Source organism: Neophocaena asiaeorientalis, unplaced genomic scaffold (genome assembly GCF_003031525.2).
Source record: "Neophocaena asiaeorientalis asiaeorientalis breed wild unplaced genomic scaffold, Neophocaena_asiaeorientalis_V1.1 scaffold1186, whole genome shotgun sequence".
Classification (NCBI taxonomy): Eukaryota; Metazoa; Chordata; class Mammalia; order Artiodactyla; family Phocoenidae; genus Neophocaena; species Neophocaena asiaeorientalis.
The window spans coordinates 698,193-708,901 of NW_020173974.1; the positions used below are offsets into that span (position 1 = coordinate 698,193).

The 10,709-nt window shown below is 59.9% G+C and overlaps 2 protein-coding genes across 7 annotated transcripts in view; both read right to left on the reverse strand.

The window, feature by feature from the left end:
• The window catches only part of TGM1 (transglutaminase 1), a 13,882-nt gene extending 11,605 nt beyond the window's left edge, over positions 1–2,277 (reverse strand). Inside the window, exons 1-3 of the mRNA XM_024753236.1 lie at positions 2,191–2,277; positions 1,201–1,515; positions 864–1,052 (exon numbers count right to left, since the gene is read on the reverse strand). Of these exons, the coding sequence (XP_024609004.1) occupies positions 864–1,052; positions 1,201–1,515; positions 2,191–2,209 (523 nt within the window). The 5' untranslated portion in view covers positions 2,210–2,277. The remainder of the gene's footprint in view (positions 1–863; positions 1,053–1,200; positions 1,516–2,190) is intronic.
• Positions 2,278–4,610: 2,333 nt separating this feature from the next.
• Positions 4,611–10,508, reverse strand: RABGGTA (Rab geranylgeranyltransferase subunit alpha). 6 transcript variants are annotated; one of them, XM_024753290.1, is made up of 17 exons: positions 10,428–10,508; positions 10,049–10,103; positions 9,761–9,871; positions 9,258–9,382; positions 8,878–9,065; positions 8,415–8,618; positions 8,019–8,102; positions 7,848–7,930; positions 7,657–7,758; positions 7,449–7,554; positions 7,304–7,355; positions 7,044–7,132; positions 6,825–6,913; positions 6,616–6,732; positions 5,864–5,977; positions 5,510–5,597; positions 4,611–4,842 (listed from the first exon to the last, which is right to left on the reverse strand). In XM_024753290.1, exons 2-17 carry the CDS (start codon positions 10,049–10,051, stop codon positions 4,694–4,696), a joined length of 1,704 nt encoding a protein of 567 aa, XP_024609058.1. In that variant the 5' UTR covers positions 10,052–10,103; positions 10,428–10,508; the 3' UTR covers positions 4,611–4,693. The 6 variants fall into 6 exon arrangements, 5 of the variants coding, with proteins under 5 accessions (XP_024609058.1, XP_024609056.1, XP_024609057.1 ...); XM_024753288.1 differs by having other exon boundaries at positions 4,626–4,834; XM_024753289.1 differs by lacking the exon at positions 10,428–10,508 and adding an exon at positions 10,262–10,403 and having other exon boundaries at positions 4,626–4,834.
• Between the last annotated feature and the right edge of the window lie 201 nt (positions 10,509–10,709).

Consider the following 10,709-nt stretch of genomic DNA (forward strand, 5'->3'; position numbering starts at 1 on the left):
ACTTCTCGCAGCCCCACCCAGAAAGTGTATGAGCCAATGAGTGTGTCCCTGAGTTGGACCATCGCCTGGGTCAATCTGAGAGCAGCTCTGTCCCCACCCAGTGTTTGCCCACATGTCGGGGCAGAGATCCAGTCCAACATCCCAAACCTGTTCCCTCGACACTCAACTCAGAGGCGACTAGAAGAGACCAGGTCACCGTCACGCTCTCCCTGCCTGACTGTTCCAGCACCTGGGCTGGAGGAGCAGAGCCACCCTGTCTGGGTCCAGTTGCCCCTGCTGCGTGTGAAAGGGCAGTTCATATCCTGAAGTTCAACCCTGCCTGCTCCCTGGGGCGGCAGCTTCCAGAGCCCAGGGCATCCTTGCTGGAGGTGGTGGGGGTACCTGGGAAATTACAGGCTGGGGTGGGCAAGGCTAGGCCCTAAGCACCGGCCTAGGCAGTCAGGAGCCACCAAGCAATGCAATGAGGGAGGCACCTGCCCTGGGCCACGGGGACAGAGAGACCGAGAGACACAGTGGGAGAGCGCGTGGAGCCACACCCTGAGGAAGGAGGGCAGACCCAGAACGAAAGACACACAGAGGCAGAAACACTGAAGGGGATGCTGTGCCAAGCACCTGAAGAAAAGGAATTTTGAGGCTTGAAGAGGGTGAGCCTAGGAAAACAGACCCTCCCTGAGGCACCCTCGGGGACATACTTACATGCTTGCGCCTGCCTTATCTGGCAGGGGCGAGGAGTGGGGTGAGTGAGGAGCCCAAAGCTGCCCCTTTGACCCTAATACCAGGGCGGGGAGCCCTGCTACGCAGCCCCCTACCCCCACTCCACCCTGCCCAGGGCCTTCACCCCTCCCACTGCGGGCTCCACCGACCGATGAACAGCTCCAGGGTGACATGATCGGACGACTCATAGGGACGAGACAGGAAGAGGACCATGTGGAAAGGCTGCCCACGGCGGATAATCAGCTCCTTGTACTCGAACTCGTCCGTGTGGTGCTCTTGGCGATTCTGGCCCGAGGGTGAACTCAGCAGATCCACACCAGTCACCATCAGCTTTCCCTCTGCAAGGCCAGAGCTCAGGTTCAGTGAAGCCCCGTGGGGAGTCCGGCCCTGCATCATTAGCCTCCCAGGCCCCCAGAGATTCCAGAATGAGTCTCAGGCCCATTAAAGCATTTTGGTTCTCAGATAACGTGGACAGGTGGGCCTCACCTTGGATGGCTGTGTTCACAGTGCTGCCCAGGGAGTTGGGTCTTGGAGCCGGGGAGTTGGGTCTTCCATCCCTGGGGCTGGGCCTTGGAGGCCTGGAGTTAGACCCGTGGTCTCCACCGAGCTCAGGCCCCCAGTCCTCATCTATTGTATTCTGGCACGAGCAGCAGCCACAGCAGCGAGCCCAGAAGGGGCTGCGCCTTTGGCGAGCATGTCTGTCTGGCTCTGGCTCCGGCTCTGGAGAAGGTGTCATGAGGGGCTGCCAGGGATTCCCTCCCCAGCGGCCCACATCTGAACGAGGACTGCCCGTCGTCGTGCCTGTGTGGACAAGGCAGGGAGGCTCTGATCACTCACACAGACCTCCTTTACCCCTACAGCATGCCCCAGTCAGCTCACCCAGAAACCCTCCATCCAGAGAGCTGATTCAGTCCCAGCCAGATGACTGAGATGATCTGATCCTGACCCTGAGATTCCCTCAGACCCACCCAGAGACCTTCCCCAAAGACTCCTTTCAGACTCACCTAGAGAAACTTCCCACGTTACAGAGACGAGTCTTTCCCCTCTCACCCGCACATGGACATCCACCAAGCCAGATGCCCCATCCAGAAAGCTGCTCACGGACCCCTCCCAGGAGATGACACTTGTCACACCCTCAAGGTGCAGCAGCACAGACCATCCCGGGCCTGCTCCCTCCACCTGCCAGCTCCTTAGTCTGGAGATCCAGAGCTGCCTGCCTCAAGGACCCATTTCTTAGGCGGAATCCCCCAGCCAAGGCTCCTTGCATTACACAGGCAAGTGACATTCACGACTTGGGCTCCTGACATATTCCCCACGGCTGGTCAAACACCCATGCGGAGCTGCCCGGAGGGTCTGGGTGGGGGCAGAGGTGCCCGAGCCGGGCTTCCCAGGTGTAGAGTCTCGGTGTGTGGGGAGCAGCCTCACTGGGACCGACAGGCTCGGGCTGGCTCGCACCCCACCTGGCCGGGGCCTCACCTGACGAAGGTGCTGGCATCTCTGGGTGGAACAGGTCGGGACTGATGGGACGGGACTGACGCCGCCTCACGAATGGAAAGCGTGGGGCAGGCGGTAAGTGGTTTATGAGAGGCGGAGGGCGGGGCCAGGCTTCTGGGAAGAAGGGGAAGGAAGGTTGCTCCATCCTCGAGGGAGGAAGCCCAGCCTCTGGGGGCTGTTTCTGAGGTAGGGGTGGGAAATGAGGCTAGGCCGCACCCTTTCCCCTTTCGAGGAGCCAGGAACCGACTGGAGGCGGGGTTGGGCCCGGGCTGGGGAGGGGGCGGGGGCGGGGTCTGTCAGGGCTGAAGTCGGAAGGCTTTGATGAGATCACACCGTCCGAGGGATGCTGACTCCTGCGAAACTGGGTGCATCAGAAGCACTTTCTCCTCGGTGGAGGAGGTTGCGACAAGTGTTGTCCCCGTAGTGTGGGAAGTTTCTCTAGCGCGATGGGGCAGGGAGGGTCCACCCACACTCTATCCAGCAGACTCGCTCTTCCCAAGCTCAGGCTGCCCACCTCTGTCCTTGTGAAACTGCCCACCGGCCTGGCTCTGGGACTCGTCCTGCCCAGGGAGCCCCCAGCATCCCAGGCTGGTACACACTGGTGACACCAGCAGCCAGGCCCTCGGACTGGCTCCACCAGCCAGCCCCCACCATCCATTTGTCTGTCCCTCCTTCTTCCTCTAGCTAGGCCCCAGGCCCCAGCATGACTGAGCTGCCCCCTGCTTCCTGTGTCCCTCCAGGTTGGGGATTAGGGGTGTCAGAGTAGAAGCAATCTCTTGTTTTCTAACTGCCACCCCCCAACCCCCAAACCGAGGGGTTTGGAGGAGGTTGAGGTCTTTGCTATGAGGCTCAGGTGGGAATGAAGTCCCCCCCTCCCCAGGCTGCAGAGTACCCCCTTCTCTCACTGAGACGAATGTCTGGTGAGCTGGAGGCCAGGGCTCTCCAACCTGGAATTCTTCCTGGGAATCCTGACCAACCGGCTCCAGGCACCTGCCCCAACTTCACCCTGACACTGGGAGAAATGCCAGGGAGGCCACCAAGAGAGCCCCAAGGCAAAGAGGAGGTCAGACATCTTCCGGAAGTCTGGGACCCTGTTCCTGGGGTCTCTTCCCTCCATCCCGCTGTTGTCCCAGCTCTGTCCATGGGACACTGAACAGAAGACAGTGAAAACAGGGTGGGCAAGGGGACACAAGGAAGCTGACTGGAGGAGAGGCTGAGTTTGGTGATGCGTCAGGCAGGGAGGTGGCTTGGGGAGCAGGGACAGAGGCTCCAGGACCAGGCACAGAGCCCTTCACATCCCCGCGACCTTTTCCTGTCCAGGTCTAATCCCCACATCCTCCAGCACGCTCAGAGGATGCACTAGTGGAAATCAAAATTCCAGGCAGGTGTGAGGCAGGTCAGCCTAAGGGCTTCATGGAGGGGCTGTCTGTGTATCACTACGGATATGGGAGGGGCAGGGCCCTGAGAGTCTGGTTGTGTGTGAGCACATGTGGGTCCAGGTAGATTCTCAGGGAACCAGGTAAATGCCTTGTCACATTCTCTCCCTCTTGTTTCAGTCTTTCTCTTTCCCCACCCAGCCAGGTTTGACTCAGTGCCCTCACCCCTGAGTCGCTCCCCTTTCCTCCCTCCGGGGAGGCTCAAGTGCCTCAGGGCTTTCAGAGTCAGGACAAGGTATGTGTATGTGTGTTGGAAGGGGGACCATGGGAAAAGACACCGTCTCAGTACCTCGGGAGCTGGGGCCAGGCTCTGCCCAATCCAGAAGCAAGAACATGAATCTGGAATCCCAGACCAAGTTGCAGAGACGGCTCTGGCTCCAGCACTTGAGGTCAGCAACCTTGGGTGCATCTTAACAGCAGTTTCCTCATCAGTACTATGGGCCTAATCGTCTCAGCCCTGAGAGCTTGTGAGGATCAAATGGGATCAAGGATTTCCAAGGGCTCTTTATCCAAAGCATGCTACTCATGGGGACTGACAGTGTTGCTGTTAAGAGAGGGGAGCCAGGGCGCCCTGGCCCACTCCTCCTGGGAAGAGCTTTCTTAGCTGTGGTAAAGGAGAGCTGGGGCAGACAGGGCATCTAGAAGGGGCACAGGTCACGGGAGAAACTTCTACGAGCCCCTTTCAGTTAGAGAGACTTCCAGCTGCTTTGTGGTCCAGCCCCAACCAGAACATGAACTCCAATCTGATTCCAGCCTGGAACTTAGACCCAGCCCAGCCCCAAACTGGAATGTAGATTCAAATCCAGCCATTGCCCTGATTCTGCCCCAGATACTGAGGCTTTGGTTCTCCATGACAGGGAACAGCAGGACTGAGCATAAAATGAAAGTAGAGGGGGTAAACTGACATACCCTCACTCTCTCCCTTTCTTTTCCAGGATAGGTAGCAGTAGTAATGATGGTGGCGGCGGCAGCTTAGCAGCCTTTGGGGGCCTCTTCATTGTTTATTCAGTTCCAATAAGTTAAAGGGCAGGGGGCAGGGGCAGAGTCTCTTAGGTGAGGCTGCTGCGAACTGAAGGCAGCAGCTCGGCCAGATGCTCCGAGATGCCCACTGCTTGGCACAGGGGGTTGCCCTGCAGGTTGAGGAGGACCAGCCTGGGGCAGGAGGCGAGAGGCTGGAGCACTGCAGGCTGCTGGAGGCCTTGGGCGGGAGTCAAGGAAAGCTTGGCAGGTTCCTCCAGATCCACCAGCTCCTGTGCACCCATCACTGCTTTCCCTCAAGAACAGGGACTGCTGCCTAGCAGCCTGCTTGGTGGGCACCTTGTCCGCTTCCCCGGAGGGCGTAAGGCTCTAGACTGCAAACACCAGCCCCCGGGGGCCAGGCAGGAAGCACAGGAGGCTGACTGGATACAGTCCCAGAAGGAGTGGTGGAGACTATGGCCAAGGTGAAAGCTAGCCCCAGATGCAGAGGCACCCATGATCCACCAATGGCCAAGGGTTGCCAAGTGGAAATGCAGGCTAAACGTTGCTTTAATTTCCATTTTTTTAAAGAAGAATCAAAATTCTAGATTTTTTAAAATATGAAACTTCCTGATTTTAAAAACATGATGCGCTACCCAAGAATATCTGTAGGCTGCTGGTTTGTGAACTCTGGCTTGAGGAAGTCACTGACTTCCATCCTCCAAAACTCTACCAGTACAAGTCAATGATAGCCTCATACAGCTCCAGGCTACCCTCTCTCCTCAGCTTAGACAGCCAGAGCCCCCTCTCCATGTCCAGGGGCACACCACCCTGCGTGCTGTCTGTCCCTTCCTGGCGTGGCACCTCGTACTGCCTGCTGTCTGAAAGGCACCCAGAAGGAAGGATACGGTTGTTGCACAGAAAGAGCTCCTGCAGCCGGGGCAGGTTAGTGACACCATCCAGGGACTCGATAGTGTTGTCATTGGCCTGCAGCACCTGGGGAGCAGGGAGGGCGGGGAAGACAAGGCAGGGAAGGCAGCTGTCAGCCTGGGATTGGTACAAGCAACTGGGGAACCCAGGGTGATCAGCTTACAGTACATGGAAGGGATCCTGGGGTCAGGCTGGGTGACAGAGGCGAAGGCAGGGGTCATCTGTGGGGTCTGGGAGGACCTGGGCATCTCTTTGTAGGGTGGGCAGACTTCTGAGGTGGAGGAAGGGGAAGAGGATCACCCAGGACAGCGACACAGGAGTGAGTGCTCTACCTCGAGGCAGCGCAGGGCAGCCAGGGCAGGGGGCAGGGCTCGGAGACGATTGTGCGACAGGTCAAGGTGAGTGATCAAGAGCAGCTGCTCCAGATGGCAGAGCACCGTCAGATCCTGAGGAGGGGGGATGAGATACCCAGCGAGACCTGGGGGAAAGGCCTCAGCCATCGTTTATCAGGCACTTGCCCTGTGTGCCCCACACAGGCCCTTGGGGACCCCAGCTGAGGAGAAGAGGGAGTAGGTGGGACGCTTGCCTCAGCACCCCTGGCAGTACATGCTCCACGTCAAGGACATGGGAGAGGCCTGAGCCCTCGGGCTGGGTGGCCAGTGGGGTGGTGGGAGTGGGGCAGGTAAGGGGGATGGAGGAGGGTGCTGGGATAAACACAGACACTGGTGGGAGCGGGCCTGGTGAGTCTGGGATCGGCTGGTGGGGGCGAAGGTGGGCAGCAGTGACGTGTTGGGGAGATTGATTGGGAAGGACTACAGAGGAAAAAGAGAGTCTGGAGGGTTTGTCAGAAAGTTCTGGAAACTATTGAGGTTTTAGGTGTTGGGGCCTGCTCCAGGGAGAGAAGCACGGGAATGAGCTGAGGAAGAAATGTCCAGAAAGGCACGTGCGACTGAAGGAAAGCCGGGGGCGTGGTGAGTGTCTCGGCTGAGGCCCAGGGAGCGGATATAAAAGCCGGCCAGGTCCTGAGGAAGAGGGAGGCCAGCTAGCAGGGCGAAGGCCGGGAAGGTGCGTGCGCAGTCCCTACCTTGTGACCAAGGTGCAGCACGCGCACCTCCGCGTACTCCATCTTGAGCACGCTGTTCTCCAGCAGGAACTTGCTTCGCAGGTCGTCCAGGTACGCTGCCCGCATAGGGTCCACGGCCTGGCAGGGAGAAGGGACGGAGAATGCACGTCAGCTGCCCTCCTCCTGCCCGCCGGGCCTCCCCCTCGCCGGTTCCCACGGACCCGACTTGCCTTGAGGGTCTGGAAGTACTGCAGCGTCTCCTTCTCATACTGCAGGGGGTCCAGTGCCCGCATCAGCAAGATGATGGTGAGCAGGCACCCTGGGGAGAGGGCAGGGAAGAGGACGGTCTCTCCTGGATCCTCCTCTGCTCCCATCCTCTGGAGACCCTTCCCACTCTCCCCAAGGGGTGCCCCCCTAGAAAGGGGCCTCCTCAGGGGAGCGGGCCTCACATTTATTCTCTGGCTCCAGCTCCTGCAGCTCCTTACAGGATTCAAGCTCGGACTGTAGCACCGTGGACTTCTCCACCGACAGCTCACACCTGAGGGTGGGCAGGGTGGGGGAGGGGATGATGCTCCAGCCCTGGGGTACTAGTCAGCCCCAGTATCCAGTCTGAGATCAACTGCTTAAGCCCCCAGCCTCCTGCCCAGCTGCCTGATGCCCAGAGTCCAGAGCCCCCATCCTTGTCTGTGCGCTTCCCTGTCACCATCACCTGAAGAGCTGTTCATCCGTGGCGGAGTCCCGGCACCAGCCCTCTTGGCGGCCTGTAAGAAAGAGCAGGTGGTAGGAGGGGACACCCATGACAGGAAGAGAGGGATGAGGGCTGCTGCCAAGGGGGGAGGTGCGGGCTATGTCACCTTTTAAGAGCACACACTCCTTCTGGGCACCGCCTGCTGTCCAAATGACACGAAATGTATGTTGGGGCAACTGGTCGTTGAGAGAGGTGGCGGGCAGGTCACAGAGCTGGGAGCACGGGGTTAAGAAAAAGCCCGGCTGCACCACCTTCCTGACAGTCCCAGCCCAGCCCTACCCCAGCCTCCAGTCTGCCCACCAATCCTGGGATACCCAGACGTGGCTAGGCCGGTTCCTGCCATCTGGGGTCCTCCACGCCACGGCCAGGGGTGACTCGTCCACCAAGAGCAGCAAGGTCTCCGTCCTGGAGCCCACCTGGCATGGGGGACAAAGAGAGACCCGTCACTCCAACAGCACCAGGCCCACGATCCACGATGCTCTCCGGCAAAAGCTGCAGGACTCACTAGGAGGGGCCGAGAGAAGGAGACAGTCAGACAGGCCTCATCCCGGCTCACGTGCAGGCAGTGCAGAGCATCCTGGGGATCCGCTGGGGGAAGACACAGCCTCAGGTCTCCTTAAATATTCTTCCATTCCTTCTAAGCCCTAATCACCCAGCTTCCTCCCCCACTGCTCACCTCGTCCCAGGAGCCAACGATGGTAGAACCAGGCACTCTGATCATTGGGGTCCGTGAAGAAGGCGTTCTGCACCAGCTCCAGCTCTGCGGGGGCCACGGAGGCATGGGGTTGTGGTTAGGGCCCTGCTTGGCTCCTGGCCACCCCAACATCCCACCCTCACCTTGGAGTTCCTCCAGCCTGCAGTTTCACCTATAGGCTGGCCTTGCCCAGGGGCTGCACATTTCAGTTTTATCTTCCCCATTGGACACTTGGGCTCCCTGCAGCCAGGGGCTGGATCTTATGCACCCCCAGAGCCAGGCAAGTTCCCGAGTGGCAGGTTCAGGAACAGGCCTAGGCATCAGGGTTGGAAGGGTGGCGCTGCAGAGTCCTCCCCAGCACCCCCTGACTCTGCTTACCTTTGAGCAGCACATCCTCAGGGAGGCGCCCCTGAGGTCCAGAGTCTGGCTGGGGATGCAGCTGGGGCAAGAGGCAGGAGCGGTAATGCCAGGAGGAATAGTTGGAGAAGTTTCGGGTGATGAGGCTGTCAGTGAAGGCTAGCTCCTCTGCAGGGGGCACAGCTGCCTGCGCAGCCACAAACCGCCGGTAGTCCCAGCAGTGAACTGGGGGGAAGGGCAGACAGCACATCTCAGACGCAGGGCAAGAGAATCTCCCCGGCTGGTACCCCTGGAGTTCCCTCGGAGATCCTGAGAAACACCTCTCTGCACTCCATGGAGGATACATTTGGCTCCATCATCCCTTTTGCCATCAGCTCAGTGGGCCCATCCTGGCCATCCCTCCCCACTCTGGGCCTTACTGAGGCCCTAGTACCGGAACGTGGGGCAGGTGAGGGCTGTAGGGACAGAATCTGCGGGCACGTACAGTTCCGCTCATCAACCTCGAGGAAGCGGGCACACAACTCCAGCTCCCGGGCCCAGTTGGCCTCTGGCAGGCGGCCCAGCAGCCAGCAGCGGTGGTGCCAGGTACCGTAAGACTTGGGGTTCACCCTCAGACAGCTCTCCAGGAAGCCCAGTTCTGCCTTCACCAGAGCGGCCAACTCCTCGGGGGACCTGCACCCAGAGGGGAATGGGGGTCAGGGCCCTCCAACACCCAATCTCAGCTCACCCCTGTCTTTCTGCACCCAGCCCTCCACTGCCCTCTGCCTATGCCCCTGGCTGCCCCACTCTTCCTCCAGCCCTGGACCCAGGGAGGGCAGGGGCAGAGCCAGGGCCATCTTCCCGGGGCTCTGAACCCCTACGCACTTCTGGACCTCCAGCCGCTGGAGCACCTCTCGGCGACAATTCCAGAGGGTGGCAAAATCAGGGTTGGCTCCCAGAATCTGGCTTGTCAGTTCCAGCACTGATTCATCTAGCTCTCCAGCCTGGCGCTGAGAAGGTAGATAGCAGGGTCAGAGAGATCATATCTTTCTCCTGCTACAGGGCTAATAACATAAATACAACTACCAACTGTTCTGTGAATGCCATACTATACTATAGGTACTATACAAAGCACTTTATGGGTTTACATGTATTCTCTGATTTAATTTTCACAACAGCCTTATGCAGTAAGTGCAATTGTTAGGCCCATTTTACAGATGGGCAAACTGAGGTCCAAAGAGATTCAGTAACTTGCCCAAGGACACACAGCTAGTACCTGATAGAACGCAGATATGGATCCAAGCAGCCTGACTCTAAGGCGCAGTTCTTGGCCTCAGTGCTATACTAAGGGAGCCACTGTGGGAGGGGACGACCTCTGAGGGCCCCACCTTCTGGAAGACAGTCTGGGTGGCTGACTGGTATAGCTTCAGCTTCTGTTCCCGCTCTAGCCTTTTGGCTTCCGCTTGCTCTTCCGATGTCTTCACCTTCAGGCGCCCGTGCTATAGGGATGGCCGGGTTGCAAGAGTGCAGGCTGCCTTGCAGGGGCATACCCACCGGAACCCCCACTCCGTTCTATCGGGCAACGGAGGCAAGGCCACGCGGGGCAGGGGCAGGGGCAAGGGCAAGGGCAAGGGCATGGACATGCGGAGGTGAGGGGCTGCGCTCAGGGTTCTCACCATGGTGCTGGCTCAGATTCAGGGCAGGGTAGGGGTCAAGTGGTGCCCGTGAAACCTGGGGAGAGACGTGTCAATCATGGGAGCCCCGCCCCTGGTAGCCCCGTCCCTAGACGTCCCCAGACGTCCCCAGGAAGCCGCGGGCGAGCCGGGGCGGAGACCCCTGGGGTGTTAAGGGGTTCCGGGACAGGCACTGCACGTCCTGAAGGCACCCACCCGGAATGGGACTTGCACACGTGCAGCCCTGTCCACAGCCCGATTCGCCGGAGCCTGGCCCGAGCTGGAGCACTTAGGTGATGGGGACTACTCCGCGCCCAGAGGCTGTCGCTACCCGCCCGCCCCACGGATCCCAAGCACTGCTGGCCCCCGCCGGCGGACCCACCTGTGCTGGGAGGAGGCGTGCGGGACGCGGAGCTACGGCGCCCACCACCGAGCCCGAGCGCCAGCGCTAGCTAGAGTGGCGTCACGCCCCGGCTCTCCGAGACTCAGCGCCCTCTGCAGGCCTGGGGAGGGGCTCGCGGCAGAGCAGGCGGGCTCCGGAGGCGCCTGCGCAGGATCTCTGGGAGCCCTGTCCGGGAGCACAAAGTGCCTGTTAGCCCTCTGGTGTGTAAGGGTGTGCACGCGTGACTGTGGCGCGCGCGGGAAAGCAGCGCAGGGTGCAATT

Coding starts and splice junctions, on each gene's coding strand:
- RABGGTA (XM_024753288.1), bottom strand. Junction 9,066..9,257: donor CAGCGGCTGGAGGTCCAGAA/GTGCGTAGGGGT, acceptor CTCTGGGTGCAG/GTCCCCCGAGGAGTTGGCCG. Junction 4,835..5,509: donor GCTCTTTCTGTGCAACAACC/GTATCCTTCCTT, acceptor CAAGGCCTCCAG/CAGCCTGCAGTGCTCCAGCC.